At 44.6% G+C, this 19,690-nt stretch overlaps 1 protein-coding gene across 1 annotated transcript; it reads right to left on the bottom strand.

Moving 5' to 3' along the window:
* Positions 1–2,074: 2,074 nt before the first annotated feature.
* LOC122931383 (stomatin-like) lies at positions 2,075–8,395 on the bottom strand. Its single transcript, XM_044285456.1, has 7 exons — positions 8,365–8,395; positions 8,176–8,279; positions 8,020–8,092; positions 6,650–6,732; positions 5,929–6,132; positions 3,381–3,515; positions 2,075–2,302 (listed from the first exon to the last, which is right to left on the bottom strand). The coding sequence occupies exons 1-7, from the start codon at positions 8,393–8,395 to the stop codon at positions 2,114–2,116; spliced, it is 819 nt and encodes a 272-aa protein (XP_044141391.1). The 3' UTR covers positions 2,075–2,113.
* Between the last annotated feature and the right edge of the window lie 11,295 nt (positions 8,396–19,690).

The following is a 19,690-nucleotide window of genomic DNA, read 5'->3' as shown; positions in this document are numbered from 1 at the left end:
TGAATAAGGATCCGCTCAGAAGCATCATTTTGACTCCGTTCCGCCTCCATTCCGCTTTGAAGGCAGACACCAAAATGCTGACGAAACTGAGCCAAACTGATCCGTCCTAACACACAATGTAAGTCAATGGGGACGGATCCGTATTCACTGACACAACAGAAAACGGATCCGTCCCCCCTTTTATTATTATTTGTTATTTTATGTACGCACGCTTTATAGATATTAGCATCACTCACTGTCCCCAATGTGGCTCACAGTATGTCTTTGGAGTGTGGGAGAAAACCCACGCAGACACAGGAAGAACATACAAACTCCATGCAGATGTTGCCGTTGGTCGGATTCAAACCTAGGACCCCAGCGATGCTAGGCCCCAATGCTAACCACTGAGCCAATGTGCTGCCCGTTGGTGTTCAAGACTGACCCGTTTTGGATATGTTAAAAGTAATACAAACGGATCCGTTCTGAACGGATGCATGCGGTTGTATTATCTGAACGGATGCATTTGTGCAGATCCATGACGAGTGTGAAAGTAGCCTTAGCCTTAGTGGAGGGTACAACAATCGGGAACAAAGTTATGATATAGTATATCCCTATTCAAAACCCCATCTAGGGGTGAATTCTTACTCGTATACACTGTTTACCCTATTAATAGGGCTCTATGGGGTCTTTGTATTGTGTTTGTGATATAGGCATGGACTAGTACAGTGTAGGTATGATTGTGTCATAACTAGGGGATATCAGCGCCGTTAGCATTCTTGAGGACTATTAAAATTAAAGCAACCATAGGCTATAAAATATTTTAACCTCTCTGGTTTCAAAGATCTTAAACCTCAAATCCATTAGGATTCTTTTCTAAGTAGGCAGTCATTTGATTCCGATCGCCCCTCCTTGGGTCTGCCAATGTTCTTCACTTCACCTTGATGAGCAGTCCTTGCAGGTTTGGATATCACGCACCCGTTCCTTTATTCACCTCCAAAATTGTCTTATTGTTTACCTGACGGGTCATCAGGTACAAGCTACACTGCCCATATGGTTGATCAAATCTGTGATACTGTATTTTTAACCTGTAGTCTGAATTTTAAAGGTTCTGTCAGTTTGTATGACAGTGGATGGAGCTTTCTGCTTCCATCACAGTCCATTGTGCTATTTCTGATACCAGTGGCTGCTTAGAACAGGTTATAGGTGGAGTTGCTGGGTGTCAGACCTCTACTAACCTGATCTTGATGACCCATCGTGAGGATAGGTCATCAATGTCCAGATCCCGGACAGCCCCTTTAAGGAGCCCATATACATTAGATTAGAGTATTTTCGGCCAAACCTGTCCTTTTGTATGGGGATCTCCTAACTCTCTGACAGATGATGTCAGGGGAGAGTAGGATCAGACACATTGAATTCAGTTCTCTCTCAGGAGATAAGCCACCTCCAAAGTCATCTGACAGAAGCCTTCACCTCTTTCCCATTGAAAACACATACGCAGCCATTCAGGTTTCTGTATGGGGGAGTCCCGAGAGATTACTTTCTGGCTGACAACTACTGAAGGTCTCCAATGGGCACCATTAGTCACAATCTCACCAAGCTGCCTCCTACTTGTGTTAACTAGCATTTGGTAGGTTAACAAGTAGAGGACAGATGTTAAGGTGTGTGACTGTAGGAGACACCATGAAGATACATAGGGTCTACATAGGAGCTGTAGAGAAAAGACAACAGGATATTTTTAATCAAGTTTTTGTAAAGTTGCTTCATTTCTTATTTTGCATGCAGTGGAGTAATAACATAAACTGGTTGCAAAGTTGGACATGCTTAAAGTTGAGCTTAAAAGGTAACTGTTTTATAAGATTTTTTGTTTTTAAGCAACTCCCCTCTAAAGAACTGGGTGGAACCTCATTGACTCTAATGCATCAAAGCTAGTACAGAAGTGGAGGAGTTGTGCAACAACTAACCCTATCCACCACTTTTTCTGTGCGCTAGTTATCATACAAGACTCTTTACATTTAGCATTATTCACATAATCCGCAGCCCTGCACGAATATGCCTACCCAACCCTTCAGAGATCCAGTCCATAAAATATTACACAATACCCTCCTGTGAAGTGGCTCTAGAGCCCCGTGGCCGATCATTTTTTAATAATGCCTTGCAATAGGTCAATGGGGATGGGGAATATAATTGTGGAATTGTTCTCTGCTGCAATTGTGTTCAGAGTCTGCAGGTAGCGCAGTTGTAGAGCTGCAGGGGATTCACATATCACCATGGAGGCTTCTTTCAGGGCTCGAGAGGCATTCATCTCACCTTCCGCAGACACAACCTGTAATGGAAAACATGGGTGTTACTTTATAGTGTTCATCTCAGTCTTAGATATTTTCTTTATTACTGGTTTGTGTGACAACTTTAAACTCGGCTTAAAATCCTTCCAGGGGCGCCCATAAAACCTCCAAGAAATGACTACTTCTGCGCATATTGGCATAGGACCACCTCAGTTTGAGTTCTGTGTCAAGGGATGTTCTAGTGAACGACAGCATGTTTAGGAGGCACAGAATGATGTGTCCACCCCTACTGTTCCACAAATTTCAATAAGGACTTAAATTTCTCACAATTCGAATTGTATGCTCTTAGCAAACCCCTTAACGGGCTGCAATCAACATCACAACCACTAGGTGGCCACATGTAGCATAAACAAATTCTGATAGAGTAGCACAAAAGCATTTCTTTTTATCAAAGCTGATAATCTTGCACACACATCTCTGGATATGTCAAGCCAAGAGGACAGATAGGGAGGGAAATGTTTTTAGCCTGCATGCATACCTTCCAAATGACATTATGGTATACCACCATACGGGGTGCAACATTATGCTTTTTAATGATGTCATTGCACCTGGTCATGCAATACACTGGACCCCATATAATCCACCTTAAAGCAGTTGTCCAAGAAGCTATGATTAGGAAACCTTATAAAATAATGGAATAAACTATACACACCTTTTACAAGTCTTGCTATCCAGAAGTGATGACGTCTCATTTGTCTTTATGTCACCTCTGCAGCCACTCACTGGCCTCAGAAGTCATGGAAAATGACTGGCTGCAGCAGTCACAGGAAGACACTTGGACATCATCACTTCTGAACAGCTGGGACTGAAAATAAGGACCATAGAGCAGCAGTGGAGTGACTGGACTTTTAAAAGACTTATTTAATTATTTCATAAGTCACCCCGGTCATAGCCACCTTTGAAAACATCTCGGCCAACCCCTTTAACTCTTTTTGTTTAGACCTAGAAGATCTAGGTAGTGGAACAAAATGTATATGGGAAACATGGAATCAGTGTTAAGTAGATGAAGCTCCAGTGGATGTGAGGTGACATTTGCAGCTTGTATAGTAAGACAGTTACCTTGGCTCTGGCCTCTCGCACAGCTTCTGCCTCGGCAGCCATAGCTCTCTGCATCTGCACAGGAAGGCGCACGTCCCTCATCTCTACACGTTCCACGTTCACTCCCCATTGATGTGTAGCGTTATCAAGTATTGACTAGAACACATAAAGCATGGAATCAGAAAAGACTACAATGGTCCAGGAGAAGAGAAGTAAACCACACTACCCTAAGATGACAAATTTACGTCAATTTTATCTCGTATACTTTATGTCGATAGGATGGGAACCAGATGTACTTAGCTTACAGGTAGTTTTAATGCTCTAATCTCTGCCCTGTTCACAAGACAGGCGATCTTTGCACATTAGGCATGGAAATAAATTCCCTCCAGCCAATTCTCTTTATAGGAACAGATCTGCTGCAGCTATAGGTAAATCCAGCCCTGGACAGCACGAAACAAATATTAGTATCACTGTTGGGTTTGAGTAGAAGTTGTTTAAAGGGTAACTAAACCTTTGAGAAAAATGAAGGGGGGGCACTCTAACCCTTCAGCTTTTAGCGACTTTGCTCGGCTATGGGAGCATGCAGAGAACGGATCTAGAGAAAATATATGAGATTCATATCCATACTCTTCACGCTCAAAAAGCTGAGAATGGGCAGAGGGCTCTGAACAGCACTGCTAACCCTTCAACTTTGTCATCAAACCAGCCGTTACAATTTAGTTAGACAAAGACATTATATGGAAATCTGACTATGCAAAATAAACATGCAAACCATTTCATGTATTTAGTCTAGTAAGGCTTGGTTCACACTGGCATTACTCATTCCGCTAGGCTGTTTCGGCAGGGGAACTGCCTGCTGGATCCATAACTACCATGTACAGCCGTGTGCTGCCTGAAGTCTGCCCGGCCAAATTCGCTGTAATGGAGACCGGCGGAGATCCGGTCGCAGCACGGAAAATATGCCATGAGGCAGCCAGACAAAAATTCATATATTACTCTTAACAAATGTTCATGAGATTAGGCTGGCCATAATAGCTATGAACACTTACATAACCTGGACCACATCAGATAAGAGTAATCTACTATAAATAGATACCATAGAGGAGCACTAAAGCTACAGTGTCACACTACAGGCATAATGAACACAGTGATATCCCACTACAGGCATAATAAACAGTTGTGTCACAGTGCAGGGATAAAAGAAAAAGCAGAGTGATGTCACACTTCAATCATAAAGAACACAATGATTTCATACTACTGGGGAAATAAATACTGTGACATCACGGCACAGGAATAAACACAGTGTTGTTACAGTACATGGATAATCAACAGTGATGTCACAGTTTATGATAATAAACACAGTGATGTCACAGTACAGAGATAATAAACACAGTGATGTCACAGTACACGGATAACTGTGGATAGGTTGGACTGGACAGAGTAACTTTATGGAGTGGGCAGAGTAACTGTGTGGAGTGTTTGGAGTGAGTAAAGATAGTAAACATTACACTAACCAATTGATCAAATAAAAAATGGCAAGCTTGATAGTCACTCATATTTATTTATATAGCACATTTAATTGCAATGTTGTTGCCTAAAGTGCTTCACAGTTACATAAAAAAATACATTTATAAAAAACATTAGCAGCCGATTTGTGTAGTTGGGCTTGAAAATGAGGGAGTGGTGACAGTTTAGAAATCATGTCCTGATTTTTCAGCTCTCACTCTAGCTTTTGTCACTCTGCTGGCTGCTCACAAACCTGGGTTCCTATGGCAACTCACTCTACAGCAAGGGCAGAGAAGAGCAGTTAAAAATAAACTGCTCCAACTTGCTCACTGGTGGCTGCCATCTTCAAACGGTTGTGGTTTAAAAATGATAAATCCTACAGTGAAGAGCTTTATATTGTGAGAATCACAAGACCCAGACCTACATTTTGATGCATAAAATAAAGGCACAGTCGCAGTTTAGAAATTGCCCTTCAAATTTGAGGTGGCTAGAGTGGAGTTTCAATGAATGTCAATGGGCTGCGTGAGTTGCAAACAAATTGTCGTATTGTGAAAACTATCAGGACTATGGCTTTGCCGTTGACATTTTTAGTGGCAGTAGGGAAAAATGAAAATGAGGAAGTGGTGGCAGTTTAGAAATCATGTCCTGATTTTTCAGCTCACACTCTAGCTTTTGTCAGCTCCCACTCTAGTTTTGAACATTCCGCTATTCATTCCTATGGGGCCAATTTCAGCACAAAAACGCTGATATTTCGTGAACCATTCAGCGAAACATTCCACAAAGTAATATTACACCAATAGGGAACAATCCGCACGTTTCGGTATATTACTGTCTATGTAGTGTAAAAACTGTGGGAGAAGTTAGGGTGGTAAATTTGGGTATAATAAAAAGAATATATATGTGAAATAACAGTAAATGGTCATAGAATACTGTGCAGCTGAACTGGCTACACAGTTTGACTAAGCCCCCCGCCCCCTGCCATGGGTCCCCTGACTTGCTTGATTTGCATAGTGTAAAGTCTGCCCACAATTGAACAGAGCAGGCATTCTAAATTAGGACTTACCTGAATGTTGTTGGCAATCTCCTCACGGTTTGACAGGATGCTGGAGAGAGTTTGTGTTCCTAAGATGTTCCTCAGCGTTGTCTGCGCCAGCTGTGCAGTGGCTAAGTGAACGTTGTTGATGTTTGCCACAGATCTGATAGCGCTCTCAATCTTGTAGTACACGACCCCATCAACTGTAGTTGTCACTGAATCCTTAGTAAGGAGCTAAAATAAATCACCACAGACTCATGTCACATGAAGAGGCCTCAGCGGATATACAACCTGACCTGGTCACATACAGCCCTCTGCTGTCTTTAAAGGAGGACTCTATTAAAAACCACCAAAACGTATACTGGCCAGGCAGAGGAGAAAAGGCCAAAAGATGTATAGCAAACCTAGGGCCCCAAACACAAGAGAAACTTAAAATCAACAGGAGTAGTGTTGGCCGGGGTTTGTACAACAAGTCCTAGGAACATATAAAACCCAACTCAATGGTAGACATACATCCCCTTCTTTTAAGGTGACAATTAGATAGCATGTGAGGTACTAACTTTCATGGCTCACAATGAATGGTAGGATGTGAAATGCCCTTTATTATGACCTATTTGGGGCCATTCTGCGCATGGTTTCCCAGCTGTCTTTGTTCACCCCTGAAGCAAGGGAGCAAATTATCTGTACCCTGTGGGGCTGAGTAGTTGTAGGATCGACCCAGGAGATAAAAAGCATATCTCTACAAACCTACCTCTTGTGGAGGGATTGCAAATGATATGACCCTGAGATCCACTTTAATAAAGTTATCTGTGCAGGGGAGAATGAATATCAGCCCTGTGTAGAAAGAGAGGAGTGTAAGTAAAGCACATTGTGGGTGCATATTCTTCACAGTAGGTCTAGAGGAAAACACGTGTCACCTGCAGCCCTAATAACTTGGGTTAGCCTGCTTGTTGTCAAAGATCGTCATATGTCCAATACCATGGGGCACTGAAGGATGAGATTACCCCATTATGTTAGAGCCACATGGCATCTCTCCCTCTAAAATCAATATGTTAATATGATATAACACCATTTATTTTTATGACATCGTTTACAATGTAAAGTTGAAAAATGTTGTATAAATACAATGGCCATTATATCATGCATCTATTCAGCACCTTCAAGTTATGCAACCAGAAAATGCAGCCATGGGGCTGGGCTTCCACCAGGCAGCCATGATGCAGCTAGCAGAACCCCGCCCAATGGTCAGCATGATTTTGAAGGTACATAACACCACATTTGCGCAGCCATTGACCAGCACAGGTGGGTGGGTTTTTGGCCGCATGTGGCAGTCACATCGCTGCATCTGCATCAAATACTGTATGGGCAGGGGCTTAATGTGGCCCCGGGAAAAAACTAAAAATGGCCCCAATGCTATAGGTGGGTCTAAACTGTAAGAAGACTGGACAACACAAGTTGATGAGGCCAATATAAGTTTGCAGTGTAAGTAATACCATAGAGCAGCACAGAATACTTCCTCAGAAGTTGTCCCCCTGTGGTGGCCATCAATAGCTGCCACATTCTGTCCTCCTCACATTGTCTCTATTTAGGATATGGAGCAGGGGGCTGAGGTGAGATGTGGGCAACAATATTAAACCAGCACTACCTTCAGCCAGCAGCAGAGAGTAGGGCTTCGGTGGCTCCATGGGCATGGGCCAACCAGGAAAGTTCCCTGTAGGGTCTATGGCCGGTCTGCCTCTGCGCATGGGGGAAATTTATCAAGACAGGGGTTTTCTAGGCTGGTTATTCCCTGCTACACCAGAGGATGAGCTTAATTTATGACGAGATGCACATCTTGCCATAAATCTACCACATCCTCCAGCAGTCCGTACGCCTAGAATGAAATCTACGCCGATTTCAGTCATCATTTACACCGGAAAACCAGAGTAAATGATTATATCTGTGCTGGGATCGGCACATTTGATTTAAGTGAAGTTTTGCTGTAAAAAAATACTATACTATCCAGAACACTGCTAAAGCCACAAACTGTGAAAATCGTAAAATACAGTATATTGCTTGTTATTACTAACGTACAATACATATATATGTACATATATCCCTTATGACAGTAGTAGACCTTACCTGGCCCTCTGGCTTTTCCAGAGACTATACGTCCCAGTCTAAACACCACAGCACGTTCATATTCCTTAATTATCTAGGGAATACACATGATAAAGTAAGCATGACGGCTCCGCAGAAGGTTATAGCTCTTGATACGAATCTGCTGATTACAGTTACCTTAACACAGAACCAGATGGAAAAAGGGAAGGTGATGGCAGCAAACAGAGCAGATACTATCATAATCATCCAGCCGCAAACGCCAATATCTCCTTTTATTGCATCTGAAAAACAGAATGTATAATAATTTAATAAGTTATAATAATAATAATAATAATAAGTTATAAAAACTGGTGGAAATAGACGAACCAAAAACATAATAAAACGCAGGATCGGACATCCTGTAACCGAAAATGCAGATTAGCTCAAGAGTAGGGTTCGTACTGAACTTTAGGATTTTTGGACCCCGGACCCGAACTCAAACATTTTTGTAAAAGTTCGGGTTCGGTGTTTGGCGATTTCTTGGTGCTTTTTGAAAGGCTGCAGAGCAGCCAATCAACAAGTGTTTAACTGTGTGCCCTTAGAAGCCATCAAAGCCATGCCTACTAATGGCATGGCTGTGATTGGCCAGAGCAGCATGTGACCGAGCCTCTATATAAGGTGGAGTCACATAGCGCTGCACGTCACTCTGCTGTGCTTAGTGTAGGGATAGGATGCTGCTGCTGTGAGGGAGAGAATAGGACAGAATCTGTTATCAGAACTCCAATTGAACTCAGCGATCTACATAGATTTAGTTGTGTGGGTGCAGTGCACAATCTTTTTACCCTGCCCTGAGCCCAGTGACAGAGAAAAATAACTTTTATCCATCTGTTAGTTAGGTGGGCGGCGGTGGCCATTTTATGCAAGCTCAGTGCACCAGCACTGCATCTGAGCTTTTGTGACATTCAAATCCAAGCTTGAAATACTGCAATAATATTCTGGTTTTTGGCAATATCCTACATCTGGTGCCTTTGCAGCATTAGTCAGTGTGCATTTTAAGCTAGAAATACAGCTATAATTTTCTGGGTTTAAAAAAAACACCCTTTTTGGGCAAAATATACAAATTTACAGCCCTTGCTGCATCTGCACGTCTGAAATTCAAGCGTTATATACAGCTGTCATATTCTGTTAGTAAAAGAAAACACCCTTTTTGAGCAAAATACTTAAAGGGGTTGGCCACCCTAACTATCAAAAATCCAAAAAGCCCCAGACAATAGCCAAAACCATGAAGTATTTCTATCATGTGACATGTACTGGCTATATGTCATTTTTCTAACCTGTTCACCATGGCACACTTCCCTGGAGGAGCTCCTCAGACAGCCTGTGTGGGCGGAGCAGCTGTAAAGTGAAAGTAAAAATCCCAGCATGCACTGCAGCAAGTATGTTCAGAGGAGCAGTCACATGACATCCCCACCCACCTGTGTTCCCATGGAGACAAGAGCCCCTCCGACATTATAAATATCTCAGTCATCAGTGAATAACTGCAGACATAGTAATAGGAAGAACACCCCAGTCCCAGCAATAGAGAGAGGTCACTACCCGTCCCACACATTTGTTGTTGGGGGAGTTACCCTGTTCATAAACTTGCTGTGGGGCCTAGTAATTTCTAGTTCTGCCACTGGATGTAAGCCATGAACAGAATGAATAGAAGGGGAGATTTATCATTTCCCTTGTTTCTGAAATGTGGCATTAAAAAGTTGCAAACTATGTGTTTGCGACTTTTTAAATGTCCCTTTAAAAAAAAGGAGGGGAGGGCGAGACAATGGCCAGGAGGGGGCGTGACCAGTCACCTCAACAAATTTATGTTCATTTTTGCCAGTTTTCTGACTCAAATGAAGCCAGAAGTACATAGCGAGGAGCATCCTGTCTATCATCACACGACTTGCTCCCAGCTGACAGCCTAGAAATCATCTATGAATATATGACTGCCCTTCACCTGGAGAAAAAGAGAAATGATTGTAGTCCGGATCTCTATATACAGTATACAGTGGTGGTGGTGGGGGTCACATATCACTGCATACAGTATACAGAGGGTCACATATCACTGAATACAGTATACAGTGGGTCACACATCTCTATATACAGTATACAGTGGTGGTGGGGGTCACATATCACTGCATACAGTATACAGAGGGTCACATCTCTATATACAGTATATAGTGGTGGGGGTCGCATATCACTGCATACAGTATGCAGAGGTTCACACATCTCTATATACAGTATATAGTGGTGGGGGTCGCATATCACTGCATACAGTATACAGAGGGTCACATTTCTATATACAGTATATAGTGGTGGGGTCGCATATCACTGCATACAGTATGCAGAGGTTCACACATCTCTATATACAGTATACAGTGGTGGGGGTCACATATCACTGCATATGTAACATCCCAGAGTTACGTTACAAAACACTTTTACCCCGCTACAACCTGTTCAGTGGTTCTGCACTGTCATCCTGTGTAATTTAACATTACATCCTCACAAATGTGCATTATAAACCCTTGTTAAATGTATTTGCTGTAATGTTCACCAGCAGGTGGCAGCAATGTGTTTACCAGGGATTTAGTTCGGTTTAGTATATCTAGACTGGAATAGTACATTCCAGTTTAGCCCCCCCCCCCCCCCCCCTTGAGGAGGTGTGGAATGTTCCCACATCCTGCCTCATGGGGAGGAAAGGAAGTTATAGTTAGTGTGCCAGCTACCCCTGCTTGGGGAAGGCTGTGCAAGTAGGAGCTCCCAGAAATAGGGATCCCAGATCAGAACCCTGTCTCAGTTGAGACCAGAGAACATTCCCAGCCTGAACCATCAGCCTCAGCTGGTTGACAAGCAAGCAGCCACCTCCAGTCCCCCAGGAAGAGCATTCCCTGTGAGCATAGCTGTGAGTACATATCCAGAGTCCAGGAGAAGCCAAATTCCTCCTCAGCTAGTCAGGCCCCACCAAGCAGAAGACAGAGCAGAAGATAAATACCTGCCACATTCTCCAGGCATATGATGAGAAGCAGAAGAGATATTGATCCCTGCCACATATTGCCAATACCTGCTGGGACCTAAAAGACTAATGCTGTATCTCGTATGGATTTATGCTGCCTCCAGTAAAGACAAGTTAAATTATATCCCAAGTCTGGATCTTATTTACTGCTACCAAGTTCCTCAATGACTCCTACTAGCAACACACTCATTTATTGCAAGTGAGCCAGGATCCAGGAGTCCAGCCGTACCAAGGTAGGAGACACTGTTGACACTATATCTACTACCATACAGAGACATTGCACCACTCTGGCATTCCTCACCTGGTACATGAGTTGCAACACCTTAAAGGGCCCTGAGACAGTACCCTGTGCACGCTGCAATTGTCGTCACAAACAAAAACAATAGACTTGTATACACATATCCTGACCCACTGCATAATTGGCGTCCGTGTAACCGTACCACGGTCCTGCTCATTGTATTTTTGGCGTCACGAACAGGATCGGATTGAATTGTGTGCCTATCCCTGCCAACAGAACCGGATCCAATTGTGTATTTAACCGGATCAAACGGCATGTTTCACAGTATTGCAAGAGCTGAAGATTGTGCAGAAAGCCCTGAAAAGTGACTTTATTGCCTTATTGCTGTGCCAGAAAGCGCTAAACGTGCGCTCCAGCATTCCAACGGTTAATTTGCCATATTCGTAAAATGGAGCTTCTTCTTCATGCCCAGAAGCGGGAAAAGACAGGAACGCCCTCTCAAGAGAGTGAAGATGCCGAATACGCCCCCCTAGAAATGGGAAATCTAAAGACTGCCCACCACGAACTTTGCATTGTGAGCCAAGGGAGTGCAGACTCCTCCCTCTGGGCTCCACCCTCATGTCCTGCACTGATTGTGACAGAGGAGCCAAGGAAGATGGCATCGAGAGTGCCGCAACTCAAGTTGGACCAGCTCGTCTTCGGGGATGATGACCCTTTTAAAGAGGAACCTCCTGGCGAGAAACGTGTGTCTCCAATGATACGCAGCACTGCCACTACAGCCGCGGCCACCCAGTCTGCAAGTCCGGAGGCAGGGAATACCTCCCAACAACAAGCCAAGATGGTCACCGCACTCCAGCCTGCTCCCGCGGAAGCAGATGTCGCCCCTCTCAAGACACAGAAGGAGACGACTGCACCAACCATCTTACCGTCTGCCCCAGCGACTGATGTACTGGCCCAGAATCAAGCCACGATTCCTGCAGAGCGGACTAGCAGCAGTTGCAGCCACCTACATCATGCCTATGACTACTGCCATGATAGAGTCAGAGAAGGACTGCCCTGTGGACATTGTCGTTGCCCCCTGGAGACTTTCAACCGCTGCAGCGACAGCAAAGAGGACTCCAGGTCCTTACTGTGGGCAGCAGCAGGACATCTGCCAGGCGGATTTTACCACTGTTGCCCCTGACTACTATAGCAGAGCCAGAAATGAGCCAGTCTGTGACTATTATCACTGCCGCTACAGAAATCTCTGGGCCTACTACTACTGTACAGCCTGAGCCCATCAAACAGGAGCACTGCCCTGATGTGTATGAGCATAAGGAGGACTCCACTGATACTGCTCCATGCACCCCGGAACCACCACAGAATCCAGAGCTTCTTGCTATGAAAGACCAAGGGTCTATCCTTTATTGCTGTCCTGAATACCTGTCACCTACAAGGAAAAAGCCAATGCTTACAGAGGATTTTCCAGAGAAAGGTGATCCTGCAATTCCAAGTTCTGCCACAGAAAGCCACCAGCAGATTGCAGATGAAGCTTCTGCAGGAATTACAGCTGCTGAGAGCGCCCAGGTTAAAAAATAACTTTTGCGTCCTCAAATATGGGACCCAGGAGGATGTTTTCCAGACTTTCCTGTGAGGGAAAACTACCCACTGTAGCAATTACCCACCACCTTGTGTGGATTACAATGAACTCTTTTATTGTTTCCGTGGATTACAAGTGACTTATGGACGTTTTGTTCCTGTCCACAGTCAAGCATTTCAAGTAAAAGGAATCAAGTCATATTTGAGTGTATTATTGCATTGATATTTGCATAATATTTTTGCACTAATTTTACCAGTTTGCAGTTATGTAACATTTAAGATAACATGCCCATTGTGTGTATTCTTCCCCTAGGTGCCGCAATGTGAATGTCTGCACTATTTGTGACAATTGCACTTAACAAAAATTTAGCAACTTACTTAAGTGTGCCTTAACTTGACAGCTCTTATTCTTTCCTTCCCTTATACGGACTGTCTTCATGCGGACGTTGAATACTAATGGCCTACACCCGGTGATATATACCCATAGGTACCCAGGGTAGGACCAAGTGGTAAGTCCTGGCAGATCCAGTAACTACATGGGTAACCCCGCTGCTTTGGAAATCGTTAGAAGTCCTAGACTGCTCCTTCCCGTTTGTTTTATGACAAGACAGGCAGCTATGATAGCAGGACAGGAGGGGGCTGCCAATAGCTGGGAAACCAGGCAGATCTGCTTAAGAAGATATATTAGTAAGTGTAATATCTCCCTACTTTCTTTACAGTTGAAATAAGTGCTAACAAAGTGGCTGCATCTGTGATTGTTAAAAACAAGCTTGAAATACTTAAATTATTTACTGGCTTTGAAAAAACACCCACTTTTGGCAATAACCTTCATCTTGGGCCTCTGCTGCATTAGTCAGTGTGCAATTTAAGCTAGAAATACAGCTATAATTTTCTTGATTTTTAAAAAACAAAACTCTCTTTGGGCAAAATATACAATTTTACAGCCCTTGCTGCATCTGCTCGTGTGAAATTCAAGCGTTATACACTGCTGTCATATTCTGTTAGTAAAAAAACACCCTTTTTGTGCAAAATACTTAATATTGCAGCATTTGCTGCATCTGTCATTGTGAGATACACCCTTTACATAATATTGTTCTATTCTGCTATTAAAAAAACACCCATTTTGGGCAAAAATCTTAATTTGCGGCCTAGTCTGCATCTGTACGTGTGAGATACACCCTTTTGATACTGTTGTTCTTATCTGCTATTATAAAAACACCCATTTAGTGCAAAAATCTTAATTTTGCAGCCTTTGCTGCATATGTCATTGTGAGATACACCCTTTAGATACTGTTGTTCTATTCTGCTATTAGAAAAACACAAATTTTGAGCAAAAATCTTAAATTGCGGCCTAGTCTGCATCTGTACGTGTGAGATACACCCTTTAGATAGTGTTGTTCTATTCTGCTATTAAAAAAACACCCATTTTGCAAAAATCTTAAATTGCGGCCTTGTCTGTATCTGTACGTGAGAAATACACCATTTAGATACTGTTCTATTCTGCTATTAAAAAAACACCTATTTAGGGCAAGATCCTAAATTTGAGAAATATGAGAGCGCCAAATAAGGGACATGGCCCCGGTCGTGGTGCTGCTGGTGGAACTCCTGTTGCAGGGAGAGGACGTGGTCGATCTGTGCCAGCTACATGCACAAGTGAAACACCCTCCTCAGGTGCGAATAGGCGACAGAACCTGCGGCGGTATTTGGTCAGGCCTAATGCGGCTCTACGAATGGTGAGGCTTGAACAAGTACAGGCGATAGTAGATTGGGTGGCTGACAGTGCCTCCAGTTCCTTCACATTGTCTCCCACCCAGTCTCCTGCTGAAAGATCAGAGTTGGCACCTGCAGCCGATGTCCATCAGTCTTTCACCTTACCCCCTTGCAAATCAGCCAAGCAGTCTGAGCCCCAAGTCATGCAGCAGTCTCTTCTGCTTTTTGATGACTCTGTTAGCAGGGTTTCCCAGGGCCATCCACCTAGCAATGCCCCAAAAGTGGAAGAGATTGAGTGCACCGATGCCCAACCACTTTTGTTTCAAGATGAGTTTATGGGAGGACCATCGCAGCACGTCTCGGATGATGACGAAACACAGGTACCAACTGCTGGGGCTTTCGAAAGTGTTCAGACCGACGAGGTGGGCAGGGGTAAAGACTGGGTGGAGGAGGATGTGGAGGACGATGAGGTTCTCGATCCCACATGGAATCAAGGTCATGCGAGTGACCTGTGTAGTTCGGAGGAAGAGGCTGTGGTCACACAGAGCCACCATCACAGCAGAAGAGGGAGCAGGGTGCAAAAGCGGAGCGGCCGTCTGCTAGACAGTATGCCTGCTACTGCCCACCGCAGCAAGGGACCGAGCACACCAAAGCCAGCTCCAAAGAGTTCCCTGACGCGGCAGTTCTTCAGACAATGTGCTGACAACAAGACACGAGTGGTTTGCACGCTGTGCAATCAGAGCCTGAAGCGAGTCTCAACCTGAGTACAACCTGCATGACCAGGCATCTAAGTGCGAAGCACGAGCTGCAGTGGAGTAGACACCTCAAAAACCAAGAAAGGTCTCTGGCTCCTCCTGCTTCCTCTTCTGCTGCAGTCTCGGCCTCTTCATCTACCTCTGGAGTGACAGTGCCACCTTCCACCCCGCAAACAGAGGTTCTGCCAGCAATACCACCATCTGGGTCACCAAGCATCTCCACAATGTCCCACGGATACGTTCAGCTCTCCATCTCCCAAACACTGGAAAATTACTGGCCTTTAAAATGCTGTCATTCCGTCTGGTGGAGATGGAGAGTTTTAAAAGCCTTAGTGCCCAGCCGCCACTACTTTTCCAGGCATGTCATCCCTTCCCTGCACAACAAAGGGGAGGACAAAATCAGGTGTGCACTGTGCAACGCAACTGTGGCAAGGTCCACCTCACTACGGATACGTGGACTAGTAAGCACGGTCATGGACGTTATAGAGCAGACACTGGGCAAATGCAGTGGTGGCTGGGCCTGAGGCGGATAGCAGTTTGCCACATGTCCTTCCACCATCGAGGATTGGAGGGCGCTTCAGTTTGCCTCCTGTTGCTTCCTCCTCCTACTCCGCTTCCTCATCCTCTACCGGCTCCTCATCCGGTCAGCGTAACACCTTCACCACCAACTTCAGCACAGCCAGGGGTAAATGACAGCAGGCAGTTTTAAAACTTATCTGTTTGGGAGACAAACCCCACACCGCGCAGGAGCTATGGACAGGCCTTGAACAACAGACCGATGAGTTATTGATTACAGTGAGCCTCAAGTCCGGCCTGGGGGTGTGCGATAATGGGCGAAATCTCGTAGCAGCTCTGCAACTAGCCGGTTTTGACGCACATTCCTTGCCTGGCATATGTGCTGAATTTGGTGGTGCAGAGATTCCTTAAAAATTGCCCCGATATGTCAGACTTGCTAAATAATGTGCGGGCCGTCTGTGCTCGCTTTCGGCATTCTCACCCTGCTGCTGCTCGCCTGTCAGCGCTGCAGCATAACTTTGGCCTTCCCGCTCACCGCCTCATATGCGACGTGCCCACAAGGTGGAACTCCACCTTGCACACACTGGCCAGACTGTGCGAGCAGCAGCAGGAGATAGTGGAGTTTCAGCTGTAGCACGCATGGGTGAGTCGCTCTGCAGAACAGCACCACTTCACCACCAATGACTGGGCCTCCATGCGAGACCTGTGTTCCTTGTTGCGCTGTTTCGAGTACTCCACCAACATGGCCAGTGCCGATAACGCCGTTCTCATCGTTACTATCCCACTTCTATGCCTCCTTTAAAAAAAAAAAACGCTGCTGGAGATGATGGAAGAGGATGTGGCACATGAGGAGGAGGAGGAGGAGGAAGAGGGATCATTTCATAGGGTTTCCGGCCAGTCATTCCCAAGTGGCTCCGAGGGTGGGTTCCTGCACCCACAAACGCCAGGTACACAATTATCCAGCCAGGGCACAGTTCTGGAGGATGACGAGGTGAAGGATAAGGAGGAGGAAATGGAGGAGGAGGAACCATGTTCACAGCAGGGTGGCACCCATACCAGCTCATGGCCATCACTGGTGCGTGGCTGGGGGAATACAAAGAATACAGACGATACACCTCCCACAGAGGACAGATTTTCGTTGCCTCTGGGCAGACGGGAACACATGAGCGATTACATGTTGCAGTGTCTCCGCAACGACCGCCGAGTTGCCCACATTCTAACTTGTGCTGATTACTGGGTGGCCACGCTGCTGGATCCCCGTTACAAGGACAACGTACCGTCTTTAATTCCCTCACTGGAGCGTGATCATAACATGCGCGAGTACAAGCGCACGCTGGTAGACGCGCTGCTGGTGGCATTCCCACCTGACAGTGGGGGCACAGTGGAAGCACAAGGCGAAGGCAGAGGAGGAGGAAGAGGTCGCCAACACAGCTGGGGCACCACCAGCACCTTAGAAGGCAGGGTTAACATGGCCAAAATGTGGAAAAGCTTTGTCAGCACGCCACAACAACCAGCACCACCAGCTGATATGGAACGTCTTAGCAGGAGGCAGCATTTCACCAACATGGTGGAGCAGTATGTGTGCTTATGCCTACACGTACTGAATGACGGGTCTGCCCCCTTCAACTTCTGGGTCTCCAAATTGGGCACATTGCTTGAGCTTACCCTTTATGCCTTGGAGGTGCTGGCCTGCCGTGCAGCCCGTGTATTATCTGAATGTGTGTTTAGCACGGCAGGGGGCATCATCACAGACAAGCACAGCCGACTGTCCACAGCCAATGTGGACATAGAAACATAGAAACATAGAATGTGTCGGCAGATAAGAACCATTTGGCCCATCTAGTCTGCCCAATATACTGAATACTTTGAATAGCCCCTGGCCCTATCTTATATGAAGGATGGCCTTATGCCTGTCCCATGCATGCTTAAACTCCTTCACTGTATTTGCAGCTACCACTTCTGCAGGAAGGTTATTCCATGCATCCACTACTCTCTCAGTAAAGTAATACTTCCTGATATTACTTTTAAACTTTTGCCCCTCTAATTTAAAACTATATCCTCTTGTAGCAGTTTTTCTTCTTTTAAATATTCTCTCCTCTTTTACCTTGTTGATTCCCTTTATGTATTTAAAAGTTTTTATCATATCCCCTCTGTCTCGTCTTTCTTCCAAGCTATACATGTTAAAGTCCTTTAATCTTTCCTGGTAAGTTTTGTCCTGCAATCCAACTAGTTTAATAGCTCTTCTCTGAACTCTCTCCAAAGTATCAATATCCTTCTGGAGATATGGTCTCCAGTACTGCGCACAATACTCCAGTAATGCACTCACTTTCATTAAAATGAACCAGGCATGGATCCCACAGGACTTGTCCGTACCTTGTGCAGAATAAACATGTTTACTGGCCTTAACTAGCCATTGTTATACTGCAGTGCAATTGCTCATTCTTGTAGTTTGGATATTTCACACTCTTTTGGAGTGTACCCTAATTAAAAAAAATTAAAAATAAAAAACAGTGTGGGCTACCTCGTCCTCCTCCACCGCTGCTTCCACCTACACTGCTATGTCAACCGCCTCCTCATACTCCTACTCCTTATGGAACTCCACCTCATAAATCAAGTTTTTTTTTTTTCATTTGTACGTATTTTATTTTATGTCATTTCACTAATTTGTCTGTTAGATTTTCGGCTGAAATTCACCAATTTTTGGGTGTGATATACCACTGCTATACCTAGTAGACAGGTAAAAAAAAAAATCACTAATTTGTCTGTTACATTTTTGGGTGAAATTGACCAATCTTTGGGTAAGATATACCACTGCTATACCTGGTAGACAGGTTAAAAAAATCACTAATTTGTCTGTTACATTTTCAGGTAAAATTTACAAATTTTTGGGTGTGATATAACACTGCTATACCTAGTAGACAGGTAAAAAAAAATCACTAATTTGTCTGTTACATTTTTGGGTGAAATTCACCAATTTTTGGGTGTGATATAACACTGCTCTACCCAGTTGACAGCTTAATAAATTTCACTCATTTTTCTGTTACATTCTTGGGTTGACATTTTAAAATTTTTGCCGTGAATAAACCCCTGCTCTGCATAGAGGTGACAGGGACTGAAATTTTTAAAAATAATCTGTTCCATTGGTGGGTGACATTAACCCATTTCTGGCGTTGATAAACCCCTGCTCTGCATAGGTGACAGGGACTTAAAATTTCTAAAATTAGTCTTTAATTGGCCCTTTCATTCGATCCTTCTACTTTAATAACTTGTCCCACATTTCCGTTTCAACCCATTGCAGCCATTGACCTCCCTTGGATGAGGTCTCCCTTTCTGACGCTCCCTCTCCGGCGTGGAACCCTGATTCGCCAATAACCGTGATCAACATGGTAGGCACAGAAAAGAACATCAAAAGTTGATAGAGAAGATATCCAAATGGATCGTGGACGTCACAGGGACGTGCGATCAGGCAGAAGTTATCTAGAGTCAACAAAGCTGCAGCAGGGCCTCTCCTGACTAACGTTTCCAAATCCAAAATACCACAGTGACATTCCCTATAATTTTTTATTAATCAATCCAATAACAGGGCATCTTAAGAGTCCTGTATTGTTATTTATCGTCACTACCTCTCGAGTCGGGAGTGGGCAATTGCCGCGCACCCCCTCCTTAACTTGGAAGCTTATGCTTCAATACTTTGTCCCACATTTCCGCTTGATTACATTTAATTTCATCCATTGGCCTCCCTTGGATGTGGTCTCTCTTTCTCAGGCTCTCTCTCCGGCCTGGAACCCTGGTTCCCCGCCACCTGTGATCACCATGGTAGGCGCATAAAAGAACATCGAAAGTTGATAGAGAAGATATCCAATTGGA

The sequence above is a fragment of the Bufo gargarizans genome, chromosome 3, assembly GCF_014858855.1.
Source record: "Bufo gargarizans isolate SCDJY-AF-19 chromosome 3, ASM1485885v1, whole genome shotgun sequence".
Taxonomy (NCBI): Eukaryota; Metazoa; Chordata; class Amphibia; order Anura; family Bufonidae; genus Bufo; species Bufo gargarizans.
Note: the sequence above shows the minus strand (reverse complement) of the source record. Positions and strands in the feature narration are given on the sequence as shown.

Excerpts from the sequence above, each read along its gene's own strand:
- LOC122931383 (XM_044285456.1), bottom strand. The coding sequence starts at position 8,395 with ATGTCCGATCCTGCGTTTTATTATGTTTTTG. Across the intron at positions 8,093-8,175 it reads CCATCTGGTTCTGTGTTAAG|ATAATTAAGGAATATGAACG; the intron begins GTAACTGTAATC and ends TGTATTCCCTAG. Across the intron at positions 6,733-8,019 it reads TGGAAAAGCCAGAGGGCCAG|GGCTGATATTCATTCTCCCC; the intron begins GTAAGGTCTACT and ends CTTTCTACACAG.